At 39.3% G+C, this 18,412-nt stretch overlaps 2 protein-coding genes across 2 annotated transcripts; one reads left to right on the top strand and one right to left on the bottom strand.

The window, feature by feature from the left end:
* Positions 1-4,686: 4,686 nt before the first annotated feature.
* Positions 4,687-12,420, bottom strand: cpdp (CPD photolyase). The gene is made up of 10 exons (XM_024274219.2): positions 12,285-12,420; positions 11,836-12,142; positions 10,649-10,797; positions 7,445-7,627; positions 7,210-7,368; positions 6,672-6,870; positions 5,747-5,890; positions 5,546-5,667; positions 5,169-5,328; positions 4,687-5,082 (listed from the first exon to the last, which is right to left on the bottom strand). The coding sequence occupies exons 1-10, from the start codon at positions 12,378-12,380 to the stop codon at positions 4,934-4,936; spliced, it is 1,668 nt and encodes a 555-aa protein (XP_024129987.1). The 5' UTR covers positions 12,381-12,420; the 3' UTR covers positions 4,687-4,933.
* A 92-nt stretch (positions 12,421-12,512) lies between these two features.
* Positions 12,513-17,664, top strand: LOC112147679 (UAP56-interacting factor). Its single transcript, XM_024274220.1, has 9 exons — positions 12,513-12,655; positions 12,805-12,945; positions 13,017-13,183; positions 15,055-15,203; positions 16,539-16,611; positions 16,700-16,755; positions 16,835-16,909; positions 16,990-17,116; positions 17,189-17,664. The coding sequence occupies exons 1-9, from the start codon at positions 12,583-12,585 to the stop codon at positions 17,288-17,290; spliced, it is 963 nt and encodes a 320-aa protein (XP_024129988.1). The 5' UTR covers positions 12,513-12,582; the 3' UTR covers positions 17,291-17,664.
* The last annotated feature ends 748 nt before the right edge of the window (positions 17,665-18,412 follow it).

The following is an 18,412-nucleotide window of genomic DNA, read 5'->3' as shown; positions in this document are numbered from 1 at the left end:
TGAAAAAAAAAAAAAAAAAAAAAAAATGCTGAAACTGAACGCTGCACTACATATTTAAGGGTGAATGTCAAGTTGGAAGGAGAAAACCTTGTTAAAATGATCGTTTGACTGTAGGCTAGACATTTCCTCTTGGTCCTGATCTCTGTGAGAGTCGAGGTTGAGCTGAAAATCAGCTCTTGCAGACAGCGAATTTTACACCACTGAAGTAAATATCTGTAAATATGGAGAGAACGCTGATTAAGACTGTTGATTGTCCACGGAGAAGGAAGGATTGGTGTGAGGAACAAGCTCTTAATGCACATCAATATGTGCATACTCATCCATAAACTGCTTAAGCCCATAAAACTGCATACAAATAAAGTAGTAATAGCAAAAAACACAAAAATAAAAGATATAGATAGTAAAAAAAAAATCCTAAAATCTCACTGGAACAGATTAAAATACACAGTTGACTCAGTTCTACCCTCAATAAACATTTTTAAGGTGTGGCTTTTGAGCAGGTGGAGGCATTCATTAATGAATACATTAATGGACATTAATGGGTACAAATGGAAGTAAGAAATAGTTGGTTTCCGTGTTTGGTATTTTGTTTGACAGATTTCTGTTCCAAGTGGATCGTCTGTGCTCCTATTCTTGGCTATGGACCTCGCCTCTGGCGCGACTTGGCTGTTGACCATGCCTCTGACTCTTCTTGGCAGTGGACCTTGCCTCTGGCTTGTCCTGGCTGTGGACCAGGCCTCTGGCTAGTCTTGGCTGTGGATCAGGCCTCTGGCTTGACCTGGTTGTGGACCTCGCCTCTGGCTTGTCTTGGCCGTGGAGCATGCCTCTGGATTGTCTTGGCTGTTGACCCTGCCTCTGGCTTGTCCTGGCTGTGGACCATGCCTCTGGCTTGTCTTGGCTGTGGACCTCACCTCTGGTTCGTCTTGGCAGTGGACCTTGCCTCTGGCTTGTTTTGGCTGTGGACCTCACCTCTGGCTTGTTTTGGCAGTTTACCATGCAGAGAAGAGAATATAATATATTATTATTTCACCGTTTGCGGTGCATGTCAGCCAGAAATTATATTCGTTTTGGCAGTTGACCATGCCTCTGGCTTGTCTTGGCTGTGGACCATGCCTCTGGCTTGTCTTGGCTGTGGACCATGCCTCTGGTTTGTCTTGGCTGTGGACCATGCCTCTGGTTTGTCTTGGCTGTGGACCATGCCTCTGGTTTGTCTTGGCTGTGGACCATGCCTCTGGCTTGTCTTGGCTGTGGACCATGCCTCTGGCTTGTCTTGGCTGTGGACCATGCCTCTGGCTTGTCTTGGCTGTGGACCATGCCTCTGGTTTGTCTTGGCTGTGGACCATGCCTCTGGTTTGTCTTGGCTGTGGACCATGCCTCTGGCTTGTCTTGGCTGTGGACCATGCCTCTGGCTTGTCTTGGCTGTGGACCATGCCTCTGGTTTGTCTTGGCTGTGGACCATGCCTCTGGTTTGTCTTGGCTGTGGACCATGCCTCTGGCTTGTCTTGGCTGTGGACCATGCCTCTGGCTTGTCTTGGCTGTGGACCATGCCTCTGGTTTGTCTTGGCTGTGGACCATGCCTCTGGTTTGTCTTGGCTGTGGACCATGCCTCTGGCTTGTCTTGGCTGTGGACCATGCCTCTGGCTTGTCTTGGCTGTGGACCATGCCTCTGGTTTGTCTTGGCTGTGGACCATGCCTCTGGTTTGTCTTGGCTGTGGACCATGCCTCTGGCTTGTCTTGGCTGTGGACCATGCCTCTGGCTTGTCCTGGCTGTGGACCATGCCTCTGGCTTGTCCTGGCTGTGGACCAGGCCTCTGGCTTGTCTTGGCTGTGGACCATGCCTCTGGCTTGTCTTGGCTGTGGACCATGCCTCTGGTTTGTCCTGGCTGTGGACCATGCCTCTGGTTTGTCTTGGCTGTGGACCATGCCTCTGGCTTGTCTTGGCTGTGGACCATGCCTCTGGTTTGTCTTGGCTGTGGATTGCGCCTCTGGCTAGTCTTGCGTTTCAGAAGGATTCTAGGTGGATCATCTGTGCCCCTGTTCTTGGCCATGGACCGCGCCTCTGGCTTATCCTGGCCGTTGACCACGCGTCTGGCCCAGAACATGTATTTTTTTATGTAAAAGGAGGAAATAAATGAGTTTGAAACTGGCACTTCTGAGGTTTTGAATTTCATCATGTGGGTGTGAAAATATCTCTGATCTTCTCAGACAATCAATATGAAGAGAATATAATATATTATTATTTCACCGTTTGCGGTGCATGTCAGCCAGAAATTAGTAAATCAGATAATCGATTTGAAGAGAGTTCTGCTGCTGTCTCTGTGTGCAGCTAGCTGGAATAGGGAAACCAAACTAAAACAATAATTCAGTGTTCTTAGAAAAACTTGGATGCAGACATTTTACTTCAACACATGAACACCCACTCACATCTTCTTTTTGTACTGGCTGCCGCTGAACACAGCATCTCCTCTGTTTCAAAGAAACTGCACCCAAACACCCACCACCAGAAAAAGCAAAGACTCCCAGGTCTTTGCCTCTTTTCCAGATTGGATTTGATCCCAGACTGATGGAACATTCTCAGCGTGTGGTTGATTTGCAAAGCAGCTGGATTCTAATGACATAAAGGATCTCATGAGGAGGAGAGGAGCAATCCGACCGGGGTGCAAACTATTTATGGCGAACGTCTGGACCAATCCGGATCCAGTTTGAGCTGAAAGCGGCTTTCTGGTGAGATGGCCATCAATGTCAGAGCCAGTCGCCGGTTGAGTTCAGGGCTTTGCTGACTGGGAGAGAAATGTAAGAACCCAGCGTGGATCGCTTTCACCAGTGTAACAGAACATCGTGGAACCAGCAATTGATGCAATTTTCCATCTCTGAGAACCAATGGTCGTTGTACATTTTCTTTCAACTATCTTTTCCTCTTTTTTCAATTGTTTTTTTTCTTTACTTAACAATTTAGTGGTTTTCTGATGCGAGACTTAACCATGTATAAATAGCAACTTCCCACAAAAAAGTAGGTCAGGAGGCCTCAAGGACAAACAAAACATGCACATTTTTGTCTTTTTACCTTGAGAAATAGGTAAAGTACAAAGAATGCAGTTTTATATGATTATTTAAAACTTGTTATCTGTTAAAAGTTTTAATCAGTACTTCTTTTTTAAAAATGTTAAGGTGGATGATTCCAGTTATTTCTGTTTTAACCATCATGATGTCACTTTTGTTGAATTGATATAAAGGCATTAAATTGACTCTTCCCCCAGTTATAGAGATCAATATAACTTGTCAGGCAGTGTTAGTGAATATTAGGAACAGAGTTTTAGCCTATAAGAGTTTAAAATAAAACATTATTCAAATCTCAGCCTTTTTCTCTAAGTAGCCTTAATTGCATCAGAACAGATTGTTCTGTACTTTTCTTGACATTTTCTGCTCATTTGCATGTATTAACTGATTTATATTGTCTGCCACCTTAATGTGATTTCAGTTGTTGTTAGTCTATTCATATATGGTGAAATAAGAGTTTAAATGTTGATTTTAAAAAAAAGGTAGATGTTGTATGCTTGTGAAGTGATTTTTCACCTTAATTAAGGCCTAAAGTGCCTTACTATTTAGAAAAATAAAACACTAATTTGTATTCATGTTTTTGTAACTATTACAATAAGAATACATGAAATGTTTTTTAGGAGGTAGGCTATAAATCATACATATTTTTTCCAAAAAAACTTAATAGTTTTACAACTTTTGACAGGTTTGCCTGGTTTCTTTTCAAAATAAAAGACTTCCTGTGTCACATAGGATCATCTTAATGCAGCAAATGTAGTAAAGTGTAGTGTACTGCTTATTTTACTGTTTGTGGTTCATCTCAGCCAGAAATGCGTAGATCTAAATAACTAAACCTAAATCAAAACCTAATTATGTGACCCTTACTGCATTCTTTAACAATATATCCCATTTAAAATCTTTAAATTTATGTAATCTGCCCCGCCCTAATTCTAGTTCTGATTAGTGTCCCAAATATTGATTTTCTGTGGACTGTCAAAATGTTTTATTTTTTTTTATTTCACTATTTACTTCACAATTACTTTTTTAAATGAAAAACCTTAAAGTAAAAAAAAAGCAGAATTTTTGTGCAACATCCTGCCAAAAAGTGAGCATAAAATCTTTAAGAGGGGTAATAACCCACCTTTTTAATTAACAAAGCTTTTGATTAGTGTCCTTTTAAGATATGTTTATTTAATATATATAATTTGATTATTACAATAATTTCATAAATGTTTCCAGTGGCTCAGTCTTAGACTGTATTGTATTGAGAGGTTCTTTGCCCCCATTTATAATACAAAGTTCTTTTCTTGTTTCTCTTGTTTTCTCCATGTGGAACCTTTTGCTTCCTCCTTTAATCAGGACTTTAAGAGGTTTTCATAGAACAAACTGTACTACATCTCATTATATAAAGACTGTTTTGTGAAGTAATTATAAATAACAGAAAGATTAATGTCATACTTGTTAAGCTGTTAATGTGTTTTTCACATAAAATTAAAAATAACCTTTAAAATTTGTGTTTTTAAACTTTAAAAACGATGTTACTGTATATTTACTAATACACCAGAAATAAATAAAAATATATGAATATAATGTAATAACATGTATGGTTCGTGCTATATTTGTTAAATATGTATATAAAAAAGGAGAGCGTTACCACAAAAAAGTATTTTATGTTGAAAAGACAACAATAGATGATGATCAGGAAGAAACAATATATAAAAAGTTTCACTAAAAAAAGAGAAGAACATCCCAAAGTAAAAGTTTAACAGGCACAAAAAATCTTAAACCGTAAAATGCTAAAACATCTTCAAGTCTAAATATAAAAAAATAAAATAAAATAATTAGAAAGTTTCCTGAGGTAAAGGCACAACCCAAAAAACATTTAGTCAAAATGAGGTCAGACTTTCTTAGAACAGTACTTCCTCTCAAACTGCGCCACATTAAACTTGCGAAGGCAGCCTTTGTAGTTCATGAAGCGGATTTTTCCAAACACCGGTCTCTCTGCCCAGCCCTGGTCATGGATGCCGCAGATTGACCACATGCAACCTGAGGTGAGAAGGACAGAAGGGTGAGGGGAGGTTCACGAAAAAAAAAATCAAAAGCAGAAAATGAAAGAGGAGTCGTCTCCTTACCAACAAACCCGTTGGGGTCCTGCCCGTCCAGCTCGTAGCGATCGTTCAGGTACAGAGCGATGGAGAGCGCCTCCTCTGGCGAGGTGGTCCACTCCAGGATCTTTTTGGCCCAGTACATCCTCAAGAATCCGTGCATCTTCCCTTCAGTTACCATTTGGTTCTGCAGGAAAACACAGAATTCATACAAACAGTAAAAAAGAAGTCTTGACATTCTTAATATTCCCAAAGCTCCTCCCAAATTCCACTAAATGAACACAGTCAGTGGTTTTAAACACAAACTGATATCAATGCAGAAGAGCATTATTGTCTGCAAAAATCCCCCCACTAAAGACCCCTCCTGAAATGATTTTCCCCTCAGCCTCAGAGGGTTGTTGTACCTGAGCTGCGTTCCACAGCTTGTCATGAGTCTGCGCTTTCTCAAACTGCTCTCTGGTGTAGAGATACTCTCGCTTGTCCTTGGCGTGATCCTTCAGAGTCTTCTGAGCCCACTCGTACGCACCTGAAAACGCACAGAACACCACATATTCAGACGAACTGGCCAAGATAACAGCTTTTTGGAGTATGAGGTCTCCACGCACCCTTCACGTTGTCGTAGTTCTCGTTGTAGAAGCAGAAGTTGTCCGTCAGCTCTCTGCGCACCACCAGCTCCTCGATGAAGGCCGGCACAGACGGACTTGGATTCTTACGCACCTGCAGCGCCACACGCTGGGCTGAGAGCTGACCTGGTTCAGCAGAGAAAAATACATAAATAAAGCACAGCAAATCAAAAGTTCTCACTAGAATTAAGACATGCAAGCTGACGGACAAAGAGGCTACTGTGTAGTTTGAGGAGTGGACTCTTAAATCTGCAGAGAAAAAAATGAGTCCATCTCAGAGTTTAGGACGTTTGCAAAACTGTAGAGCAGTTTGTGAACAACTTTGAGTTTTTGTAACATTATTTCTCTTCAGAAAACGTCAAAACCAGAAAAATGTCCCCGCAGCAGACGGAGAAAAAGTATTATAAATAAACTAACTTTTTATTTTCTCTCAATGATGATTAAGTTTATTTAAGTCTTTTTAATTCGTAATTTTACATTTTTGTGCAAGTTTTTTTTCATATTTTCCCCATATATTGTAATAAAATATTAATTAATAAAAGACAATTTAATAAGGAAATTTTAGAAAAACCTTAATTCTTTTTTACTAAATGAAAGTTTCTGAAACTCAAGACGTTCGTATGGAATTTTTGCGTCCGAAATATATGCAGTATATAGTAAATCAATTACTGTTTGCACTCTAATAAACTCAATCATATGTATCATTTGAATTTAATTATTTGCAAAAGTAATACTACAAATATTTTTAATATATTATATATACTATATTTTTATTTATAAATATAAATACATTAAGGACTTCATATATTTTTTTTTTTTGCTTTCTACAGACACTTGCATTTTTTAATTTTTTAAAGAATTTCCCTGCTACTCTGCTGCTGTAACCGTCACCTCTCCCCGCACTAACCGAAGCGGAGCCACGGTGACAGCTGGCTGAGGGCGGCGGCGTTGGGGTCGTTGCGCTGCTCGCCAAACAGTTTCAGACGCACATCAATGAAGGACTCCAACATGGCGAGGCCGGCCTCTGTGCCCGGCTTGGCCCACTTGGGCTCCCCGACTGTTCTGTCCACCTGCAGCGAGGCCAAAGTTTTGTCCCAGTCCACCGCCTGAGACAGTGATAGGAGCAGAAAGGTCAGAGGTCGTGGAGACTTTTGAAGACAGCAAAGTATTAAACCGGGACTGTGTTCTTTTACATTTGCAGCAATGTTCCCTGCAATTCTATTTGTTTGGTTGTTTTCTCTATTAATGATTTTTTTTTTTAAATAATTGTCCTTTATCAAAAGTTATAACAATATGACACATTCACACCTGTCAACTGAACCATTTTTTACAGAAATTAAACCTACAAACTAAAAGAATGAATACAGAAATTTGCCAAAGTACTGGTGGATCTAAAACCCTTTTTTTAATATTCTCTTATCTGAAAGGCTAAATCTCACTTTTACCTTTGCTGATTTTGCAGCTGAGAACGAGTGTTTGTCCACGAGAGGGAAAGCAGTGAGGAACTCGGGCAAAAGGTTAGTGATTTTCCCTCGGATGGTTCTGGCGGAGTACTCCAGCTTAGGCGATGCGACCCAGCAGGGAACGATATTATGGGCATCGACCTGCAAGGGGAGGAAACGAGATAAGAAACACGTGGATGAAGTTCGCTTTAGAAAACAGAAAAGCTCATTCTCTCGCCTGTATGAAGGGAATGTCCTCTGGAAGTCCCTTTTTCACAGCTTCCAGCCACTGAACAGGCTCTCTGAGGGGGGAGAAGTCCGTCACCACAGCCCCAAAGTTGTGCCCGGTCACGAAGTCGGGGAGCACGTCGCCGGCTGCTCCGCGCAGCAGATGGAACTGGATGTTCAAGTGTTTGCATTCCTGTTTGTTGGAGATATACGAGCATCAGTTCATGACTCAGAGTCTCAAAGTCTTTAATCACTCAGCCTGAGGGTTTCATTTCCAAAAGCTCTAAGTAATCAATGATGATTTGTGTTTACAGCTGTTATTTTTTTTTATTTTATGGCACAAGTAGTTCCATAAATATCTAAATTGCTCTGATACATGTCTTTAAAAGTCTTAAAAATAAATAAATATTCTCATAACTGCTTAAACACTTGAATGATGAGTTGTTATTTCAGGTTTTGTTTTTACATATTTGGGAAATAGTAAGAAAGATGAAATTAAAGTGATTTTTAGAAACAAAATTGTTACTTTTATAACATTTAAACAGCATGATCAATGTAATTCCAGTTGATTCTGAAGCAGAGAAAAGCGGCATATGCCGCTTTTCTCTGCTTCAGAATCAACTGGAATTACATTGATCGTGCAAACTGTTTAAATGTTATGGTACGTTAAAAAATGTAATTAAGCGCTGCTAGTGACGTCTTAGGTGTAAAGGGTTAACTGTAAAGCTCAAAAAGTATTTTTTGTATTAATAAAGTTTAATTTAAACCAATTTTTATGCAAAGACAGAAGCTCATCAACTTAAATTCTGATGTAATTTTTAGTTTTAAATAGAATTGCACAGAGAGGCTGAGGAGGTTTAAGTTTAGAAATGACCTTTTAACCCTTCACAAGCTCCCTCATATGTGCATAAAATCTATTATCGCCTGTTACTTCTTCAGGAACTCCAAAGGAGAGATTTATATCAGACAGATAATAATTAATTTGGCGCTCCCCCCCTAAGGTCAGGATGGAGAGATATGATATATGTAGAGGAGAAAAGCAGAGGGGCCTCCTGTAATACTAACAAACAATGATTCTTATCATGCAAGCTAATTATTCCAGTTTTGTTTTTTTTATTTGAGACAAACCACAGGAATTACATGTTAATTAATAAAAATAAATCTTTTTAAATTAGATTTTTTTTTTTTTTGCAATTTCTTGCTTTTTAGACCAAAAAATAATAACTTAAAAGTCTTGAAATCTGCCAAACTTTATATTTTAAAGCATTTTCTGTGGACAAAAGAACAATTTTAATGTGCACAATATAACAACTCCTTTAAACTAGACAATGAAAATTAACATTTCTGTCAGAATAATCTTTTTATGTTGATATTTAGCATGTAGCTTTTGCTTCATGGTCAACAGACTATAATAATTATAGACAAAAAACAACCTAAACGCCATGTAAGCAAAAACTTTCACCAATAAAGTGGGAAAATTAACATTTATTTATTATGTTATCATCTGAGCAGTTATCATTCACCACACATTAGAACATGTTTGCTTTCTCTGCTTTTCGTAGTTCTATTTTGCATAATCCAGGAAGCATATTTTAACATTTTCCCTGTACGGCAGTTCAAATCGTAATATTCCTCATTTATCTGTTACTAAATGTTCTCTTATTTGCGTCTGAATTCTTCAAGAAAGTAAAAATATTTTAAGGTGGAATGAAAATGATTATAAAGAACAATTTCTTTATTAAAATTGTTATTTTTCTTAAATATATATATAAACAGACACTATTACACTTCAAAGTAATAGTATTTGGGTAAAAAAGTAAATTTATCCAAAGAATAAACAGTCTATATGTCTATATGTCCATTAAAGTTGACATTTATAAACTAAATATTATATTTTCTATTTTAACTTTAAGCTAAATGTAACTTCCATAAAAATATTTGAGTAAAGGTTTCTTTATTCGTTGCCTTTGGTGAGGTCTGCATTTAGAAACCAGACTTTACATTATCTCACCCAAATCCATGGGATATCACAGGAAAGGCCAATATGTCCTCTTTAAACCACATCAAGACTTAATAGAGGGCTTCAAATGTGTCAAATGACACAATCCAATTAAAAAATATATCCCCTACAGAGGAGATAAATTCTCAGAAGGCTATTCTTATACAAGCAAAGGTTCTGTGTCAAAAGAAATAGTGGACGCAATTTTTAATTTTCTAATTAAGATCAATCAGATCAAAGATACCCATCTTAATTACTCAAAATGAATACACTTTTTTTTTTAAAAATGTGCATTGAGATGTCCTTAAAGTGTTTATCTGTGGTTTATTCAGCTTGGAGACGTGAATTTGGACATGCAAATGGAAAAAAAAAAACTGTTTTTCAGGGTCTTGCTATGTGATGATCTAACTTCAATAGTTCAGTGTTTGTAGTTCAATGCTTTGTGAGTTTGTGCAAATCACAAACTGTGGAAAGCAGTAATATTCTTTTGCAACACTCAGATCTCACTGGTGTGATTCACTGAATGTGTACACTTTTGTAGCTTGTTTACATGTGGAGTTTTGTGCAGATATGAGGTCACAGACTTTAAAATCAGAACTTTTCAGATAAGCTTTAAAACCCACTCTGATGAAATCGGGTTTTGGTGTTTTTAACATGTTTTGGTGGCATTTCTCTGAAGATGGAGAGCCAATATAAAGAAAATTACGCTTAAAATTGCATTTCTGAGTATTTCTTTATTGAAATGGTTGTGAATCAGGAGCAGATGAAGATGCAGTTTGGAACTGAAAGGTTTTTCTTCAATGTTGGTGGCTAATTAGCAAACGTAAAGAAATGATTTTTCTGATTTTTGTTGTGTTGCAAAACATAAATCATGAACAAACCGTGATCCAAAAATTGAGGTTTGAACTGAATCATTAAGAAAGTGAATCGTTAAATCCCTAGTGTAAACAGAAAACTCTCAGCAAAAGGAAGGGAAAAGGGGGCGGAGTTGCTGAACTACTGCCGCTCTACAGAAACTATGTCCCAGAAAAATACAGGTTTTGTTTATGGGTAGAAACAACATAATCCTAATTAAAAGACCACTGGGAACAATTTTAAAACCAAAAGAAGATCTTCAATGCCTACAGGTGGAGCTCCCTCTATGCAAAAAAATGGAAACATCCGGGTGTGGATGTGTAACAAACAGGAATATCGTGTTCTTGTAGTGGTGAATACCTTTTCAACCTCTTCCAGCCCCTTCAGCAGAAAGGAATAATGTCTCAGTGTGGACAGCTCGGATTTTGGTACCACCAGGCAGAAGCAGACGTGCAGAGGGAGGCTCTCTTTGGTGGCCAGCTGCTGTGCGCGGATCAGCGCCCAGTTATCTGCAGGAAGACAAAATCAAACCTAACTATAAAGACCCACTCTGATGAAAATCAGGTTTTGGTGCTTTCAACATTTTTCTCATGATGGAGAAAATTTGTTAAGAAAATGTACTTTAATTTGTATTTCTGAGTATGTCTTTATTCAAATAAATATGAGGACCAGACAAAAAAAACGTCATTTGAAAAATCTTGCGAAAAATTATGTCTTTCATTAGTTTTGTCAGTAACGGAAGAATTAGTGTTCAGATTTTAGCTCTTAAATTCCAGCTACTAGACTATAAGAACCCTCGTTACTTCAGTACCTGCGTTTTGGTGCGGTAAAACCACTATAGGCGACTCATAAAACAAATTAATTTGTGCAAACAGCAGGCTCTGACATTATTTTTTTCACTTGAATGAAATAAAAAAGATTAATTAAAAAAAAGCATGCACTGAGTTGAAGATTGGTCAAAACTTTGCAAAATGGCATTGCTTTAAAAATAAATTTAAATGAAAAACAAGACTATCTGGTTTGTGTAAGTTGTTCTTCCTTGAGAATTTGTATGTGAGTGGAAAAACAGTAACAAGAAGTGAATTGTTTTTAAAATAAATATCGAGTAAAGTGGGGCAGAGGTAAGGCGTTGGGGCTCTGATGGGAAGATTGCTGGTTCGATTCCTGTTCAGTGTCCCTTAGCAAGACACTGAACCCCACATTGCTCCTGATGGTTGGCGCCAGTATTCAGCAGCGGAGCCGCCATCAGTGTAAATGTGTTTATAGGTGAAAGACGCTGTGACTGTAAATCACTTTGGGCCGTCCAAGAAGGTAGTAAAGTATACAAGTATATGTTAAATTAATTTAATTACAATTAACATTTTTGTTGATGATGGGAAGTGGAGGCAGGCTTACTCTGCCAATGGTCCTGCCCACAACTCAAATGAGAATTTCTACTGAAATTCTGCTGCTCTACAGAAACTGTCCTAAAAAACGACTAATGTTTTTGGATTAAAAATGTCAAAATCATAAATAGAATAAATGAAGTACAGAGTTTTACTGTGTACCTTGAACTCTCTGGTCCCTCTGCATCCAGTAAAGCACTCCCCCAGAGCCCTGCCGGATCTTCTGCGTCTCACTGATGAAGCGTTCTCTTTTCTTGTTGAACTTCATGTCCTTCTTGTCCTCTCTCTGCTGCTTGATCAGGCCGTGCAGCCAGCCCGCTTCCTTCTTCGGGTTCTCCTGCCGCGGCTGCTTGGTGCTGGGCTCCGCTTCCCCAGCAGCTGATGTCGCCTTGCGCTTCTTGGCTGACATGTTGGCGGATTTTCGCGAGTAGAGGAGCGTCGAGGGGGGCCTGGAAACCAAAGAGAAGAGCTGCAGAAAAAAAAGAAAGAAAGAAAAAAAAACACGACAACTTTAGGCTAAAAATGGAGGGAAAACTACCTAATTAACCACACAACATCACACATACGAGAGGCGTTCATTCAAACAACTAGCATGATTTTAAAGTACATACTTGCACAAGAAAAGTCCGGCGTTTCGATAATTTGTCTCCCTTCCGACACGGAAAACAAAGAACTCCAAATGAAATAGCTGCACCAACGAGACGCATATGTAACCCTTTCCTCCAGTTACATGAGCACGCTGGTGTTTTGGTTTGGTAACAGTATAAATTTGCTATTGACTACATTTCCCACAGTGCATCCTGCTAGAACCCAAACTGCGCATGCGCAACGCTTTTTACGTTCGGGGGAGGATCATTTGTTATCTCCTAACTGTAGCGTTGTTGCTCGCCCAAAACTAGCTTGTTTATCATGAATAATGGCGATTTCTCAGCCGGTCGGGGAGACGTGCCGGTGGTTTTTGATAAAGTCGACATGTCTTTGGGTAAGGACTTTATTTTATGTGGCTTGTTTTTCATTCAAAGGTAATATTAGCCACCTGACCGGAGCTAGCTTGGCTAAAATAAACAAGTCTCCCTTGAGATTTCCTTAAACTCTTTTCTTCTCCACACTTCTTTTTTAAAACTTTGACAGATGACATTATTCGGTTGAACAAGAAAGAGAAACAGTTCAAGTGGCGACAGGCCAACATGAAGCGAAAACCATTCAAGAAGAAAGGCCTTTTGAGCCAAGGAAGTGGAGTCTCTCAGAGGACGCCGGGAACGGCGCAGAGAGGTGTGTTCCCCCGTCACCGGGCCGGCTGTTTTTACACGTGGAAACCCTTTAAAATGTCCTCTTTGTACTAGGAGGAGGCGTGGCACGAGGGGGCGCGGCGGCTATAATAAGAAACAGACGAATCCCACCATTTACGGGTCGAAGACGGGGTCAAGGGGTCATCACAGGACTGGCAGCCAGGAGGCCAGGAACCATAGCGAGACGAGCTGGGACTCTCAACAGAGCTGCACTCAACCAGGTACAGCAAACAGGTGTTCTCCCTTCAGTTTCTATTTTTTTTTTCTGGATTCAAACTCACTATTATCATGCTTGCTATTCTCCATTGACAGTATAATAACTGGACAGCTCAAGACCTCCCCAGTCAGTCCAGTTTCTTACAAACCTAAACCAAGAGAAAGCGGCAAAGTCCCACCTCAATATTTAGAATAATAAACGTATTTACGTTTGTGTGACCATTAAACCATTCATTTATAAAGTGTAGCTTTGAAATGTTTACAATAATTGAATTATAACAGCGTTACATATCTATTATATTACTTGTGACATTAAAGTTCCTTTCAAAATAAAATACATCCTGTGTCAAATAAGCTCCTCCTGCTGTAGCCGGTTTGAAATTATTACATTTTTTTTCGCCTCTGAACACCAACAAAACTTAAAATAAGAATATTAGTTTAAACTTATTTCAAATAACAAACCACTCTGACCATAATTTTGACGAGTTATCTGACAGTAAAGCTCCCAATGCCTCTTAATTTAGTGTCATGGCATCATGAGTTAAAAAATACAGACAGTGACATTTTACTCAAATCTATAAATACATGAGAAAACATAACTAACAAAGAGCCACAATGCAGGAATAAAAGACCCCCACATTCGAGATTTACAACAGTTGTTAAATACCAAATCAGATGAAAAATACTCAAGTAAATTAAGTGTAAAGAAATTCTTTAAAAAAATAATCGAGTAGTTTGTTACTTTTTAGAACATTTATTCGAAATAAAAGATGATAGATGTTGATTATTGAAATGTCAAAATGATGATGGGGTCAAAATGAAGTTTACAAAAAAGTTCTAATCGTACCCTAAATGCATCAACGGTTTGCAGCAAAAAAAAAAAAAAAAAGACTGATTCAGACCTATTCAATGCAATTCTAGTTAATGTGCTAAAGGGGCTGAAGCCACAGTATGATGGTAAACAGAGCATCACCTGCTTGAAGCAGAGATGCAACATTAGAGGTTCACTAACGGGTGGATTATAGTCCGGGTCTGGACCTTGGGCGCTTTTCCATTCTAACCCCAAAGCGAAACATCACAATAGACTGTAATAAATGAAAACTTTAAAAATTAAACTTTAAAAAAATGTTTTACAGATATTTTTGTAGTGATTCAGCAGACATTCTCAGGCCAGATGTTAAGCCATGTCTCTTGATTCTACACGCCCAATCAAATGTGTGCTTTATGGGCTGTAAAAGTTCAGCAGACGGGGAAGTTAGAGGCAAGTTTCACCCAAAAAGATCAAGGAAACAGAGCTAAACCAGCAGGAACAAACTAACAGATTTGGGGAACAAAAGAGTCGAATGGAGAAAAGACATTTAAGGCAGCAGCGCAGAAGAAATCTGAGAAAGGAGGTGAACAGACAAAAGAGCAGGAGAAAGTAGAAAAAAAGATGAGCGAGACCCGGAAAGAGAGAGAAAAATATGTTAAAATTTGATTAAAAAAACTGGACAGCATAAATGCTCATCTGGAATGGACAGATCTCTACTGAGTTTATACTCTCCTTTACAGCAGTGAACCACAATGTCTCGAGTTCAGAAACAGACTTTTTGTATCCGCTGCCATGGTAACAAATCCTAAAAAAAAGCATGAATTCATTTCTGTAAAGGAAATTTCTCAGAATCAGAATAGCCAGAAGACTGTTCAGCCCACAGTTTCAAAAAAATAATTTGTGTTCTGAGAACATTTTTAGTCATATTTGACATGTTTTCTTTGCAGTCTGTTTTTCTTAGAAAACAGAAACCATGTGCAACTCTAACTTTTTTTTTGCAAACTCCCAGAGATGCTCTTTTTCTTGGATATTACATAAACCAAGTGTTTCCTCTTCTCCTGTCAGAAAACAAGACAGAAAACAAAGCCCTTCTTTCAGCGGGCCGAGGCCCAGTCCAGGAGGCCCGACCCTCAGAGGAGGCTTTACCAGCAGCCGGACTCACTAAGGGGCCAGAATGCAGCGTCGTTTGGGAGACCTTTCCAACTGCAGCGGAGGTAAATGTTGACTGTAACACTGCCAACTCAACGTTTCTGGTTTCCAATTAGACAAACGTTGCAGGGTTGAGCAGCAACAGGTCCGGTCAGCAGAGTTCCTGAATAAACTGACGGAGCAGGTTCTTCCAACAATTCATAATGCGCGTGAGTGTTTAGTCCTCCCCCGGAGCATAAAAAGTGATTGCGGGAGAGAGACTTCCATGTAAGTGAGCTTTAAAGTAGCTAAAAACTAGATATATAGCATTACCTGCGATAATGCTAGTGTGAATACTGTAAGCTGAATTTGGCTGCTGAAGATGGTAGTGAAGATAGCTAAAGATGCTGGAATTGATAGATAAAAATGCTGAAACTAATATCTGAAATCGCTGAAGTTGATGGCCAGCTAAAATATTAGTTAAATGCCAAATTATCCTGAAAAACTGAAAAAAGCCTGCATTAGTCAAAACAGCTAGCATGCAGCTGAAATATTAGCTGATCTCCAAATTAGCCGAAAAAACTGAAAAGATCCTAAATTTGCGAAAATATCTAGCAGGCAGCTGAAACAGTAACTAAACTTCAAAATAGCATAAAAAATTGAAAAAAAGCCCAAATTAGTCAAAATAGCTAACATGCAGCTGAAATTTTACCTAAACTCCAAAACAGCCTAAAAACATTAATAAATGCCAAAATAGTGCAAAAATCTTGCAGAATGCCATTATAACTTTCAGCTTTACTACACTCTAACTCCATATAATATAAAGTAATGACTGATCAATTATTAAATTAGTCGTCGACTGTTTTAATAGTCGTTTAGATGTCGATTAGTGGACTAATTGTGGCAGCCCTACTGGAAAAATGTGCATACATTTTGGCTGCATCTCTGCCATGCACGTGGAAGCGCAAACTCTCTGGAGAACTTAAAATCAGACGCGCGCTTCGTTGTAGTTTCACCTGGAAAAACTGTTAATTTCATCTCATGAGTAGTAACAAGATCATCTCCTGAACGAACAAAGGAATTCTATCAGACAAATCATCCAATGGCGCAGGCCGGGTACAGGTTGCGCTCTGAAATGCTGGCCGATATCTTGTGTTTGTTGCACTACGGTGGGTTTCTGCAGTAATTCGAGATGTGATAAGCTGTACCGACATCCACGTTGTTCCCTAAGACAGAGTCACTGTCTGTGAATCACCTGTGTCCCTCAAAATGTGCACAGTGTGATCATCAGTGCGCTCGCCGCTGCGGTTCGACAGTCGAGTGGAGACTTCCCAATTTTTGAAAAAAGTTGAATCCTTTATGTGCACCTTATAGTGCGTAGTTTAACTCCCATGAGAAGTTAATTGGACTTTACTCCACAGACCGTTGCCGTCTGTCCAGCAGAGCCAGAGGGAGGCGCGGCAGGCCACGTTCCTCTATCGCCGGGGACTCAAGGTTTGTGATCAGGAAGTCTTTAAGCAGAGCGTTTGTGGATAGAACTGGTGGACTAAACCAGATACTTCTGTTTTGATGTCCTGTGTAGGTCCAAGCTCAATTGCAGAAGCCAAACCCCCTCTCTCCTCCAGTCAGAACGCGGCAGTAAGTCTTCTACCGGTTCCCTTCTAAATTGGATCCTGCACACTTTTCTCGAATGAGACTGTTTCTGTTTGTCCACCAGGTGGCGCACATCGACAGCAGGTAGTGGGATCTTGACTGTTTCAATTGACAACCCTACAGCCCGGACTCAGCCGGAGTAAGTGTCCCGCATCACCAACCCTCAGGAGGGGTGAAGCTCTGTGACTCATTAAAATATGCTCCTCCTCCTCCCTGCAGGCCCCCCACCGCCTGGACCCTGCATCCTCCTGCGGCCCCTGCAGCTCCCGTGAAGCCGGAAACGGTTGAGAAAAAAATCCCTAAAGGGGTCCCTCTGCAGTTTGACATCAACAGCGTGGGGAAGCCGGTGGGGGCCGCACCACAACCAGAAACCACTTTTAACTTTCAACATGCTCAACTCTGTCTCGTCTCTCTGCAGCAAACGTCCATGACGCTGAACGAGCGCTTCCGCATCCTGAAAGACCAGCGCGCCGCCACGGCACAAGCCGTCAAAGGCAGCAGATTTGTCACCGTGGGTTAGGTTGCTCTGAAAAGCTTCGTTGAATTCTGCCAATCTCACCTGGTGGGCGGGACAGCCAACCCGCCCACCTTACTAGATGACGGAGACTCACCTGTGTGATGAGCGAGCAGGACCTGCACAACAGTTCAGCTGTGAGGAGCGTACACGTTTTGGGAGCAGAAAGCCTCCCACCCATCGTCCGTGCCGTCGTACCGAGCTGTTTGTACACCAGGAGTTTTTCTATTCAGACTGTTAACACCATGAAGTTTTTTGTTTGTTTGTTTTTTTGTTTTCAGAGGGAACCGCTATGTATTTGCTAAAATGGAGTTTATTCAGTCCTTTTTTTTTAACTTTTGAAAGTTTTGTAATTTCAAATAAAGTTTCCTCAAATCTGATATTTTGTGCGGCAAAAAGTTGTTTTTAATGATTTGATTCATGCTGTTATTTGTGGTTTCTGGCAGTCAATTTTAGGATCATTTTGACGATCTGATTCACTGACCTAAAATGGACATCTTTAGTTAAATATTCAACCAGTGTAACTCAAATAAATACCTGGTACTAAACAGTCCAGGTAAAGTTTTCCAGATTCCTTGTATTTCTTACAAGATAATGAAGTGTACATGAAATATGTACAAACATGAATTAATGGTAAATCTGTTCAGTTTTTTGTAAAGTTCAGCCCACATCAAAATAATACAAAGGGAACATTATTATAGAACATACCACACTCCATGGTCATTTTTTGGTGTTCTCCAACATCAAATAATCGTTTTATTTAATTTTGAAACAATTTTGTAATTTTGTAGAGCAGGGGTCTGCAACCTTTGCCAGTAAAATAGACATTTGGTACTGATCAAAAGCTAAAAGGAGCAGCAAAACATTTTTTTACCCTTTTAAGAAAATGTTAAACTACTTTCCATTATTACATTGTCATTTTTTACAGTAAATATGAATAGAAGTTATTTTGGGGCTCAAATAAATACATAAATAATATATTAAGATAAACTGGAATTTTCTCAAAGTGTTTAAATTTGGGTTTTACTTTTGACAGGAGCTCATGTAACTTTCTTTCAAAATAAAAGACTTCCTTTCCCAAACAGGAACATTCAATTGAAGGAAATGTATTCTTAAACAATACAAGAC

This window comes from Oryzias melastigma, linkage group LG17 (genome assembly GCF_002922805.2).
Source record: "Oryzias melastigma strain HK-1 linkage group LG17, ASM292280v2, whole genome shotgun sequence".
Taxonomy (NCBI): Eukaryota; Metazoa; Chordata; class Actinopteri; order Beloniformes; family Adrianichthyidae; genus Oryzias; species Oryzias melastigma.
Note: the sequence above shows the minus strand (reverse complement) of the source record. Positions and strands in the feature narration are given on the sequence as shown.

What these genes read in the sequence shown, in the direction of transcription:
- cpdp (XM_024274219.2), bottom strand. Translation starts at nt 12,380, where the DNA reads ATGCGTCTCGTTGGTGCAGCTATTTCATTTGGAGTTCTTTGTTTTCCG. An exon ending in GGCTGGAAGAGGTTGAAAAG is followed by an intron (nt 7,628 to 10,648) that starts GTATTCACCACT and finishes TCCAACAAACAG; the next exon opens with GAATGCAAACACTTGAACAT. An exon ending in AGCTGTGGAACGCAGCTCAG is followed by an intron (nt 5,329 to 5,545) that starts GTACAACAACCC and finishes GTTTTCCTGCAG; the next exon opens with AACCAAATGGTAACTGAAGG.
- LOC112147679 (XM_024274220.1), top strand. Translation starts at nt 12,583, where the DNA reads ATGAATAATGGCGATTTCTCAGCCGGTCGGGGAGACGTGCCGGTGGTT. An exon ending in CCTTTCCAACTGCAGCGGAG is followed by an intron (nt 15,204 to 16,538) that starts GTAAATGTTGAC and finishes TTTACTCCACAG; the next exon opens with ACCGTTGCCGTCTGTCCAGC. An exon ending in CCTCCAGTCAGAACGCGGCA is followed by an intron (nt 16,756 to 16,834) that starts GTAAGTCTTCTA and finishes TTTGTCCACCAG; the next exon opens with GTGGCGCACATCGACAGCAG.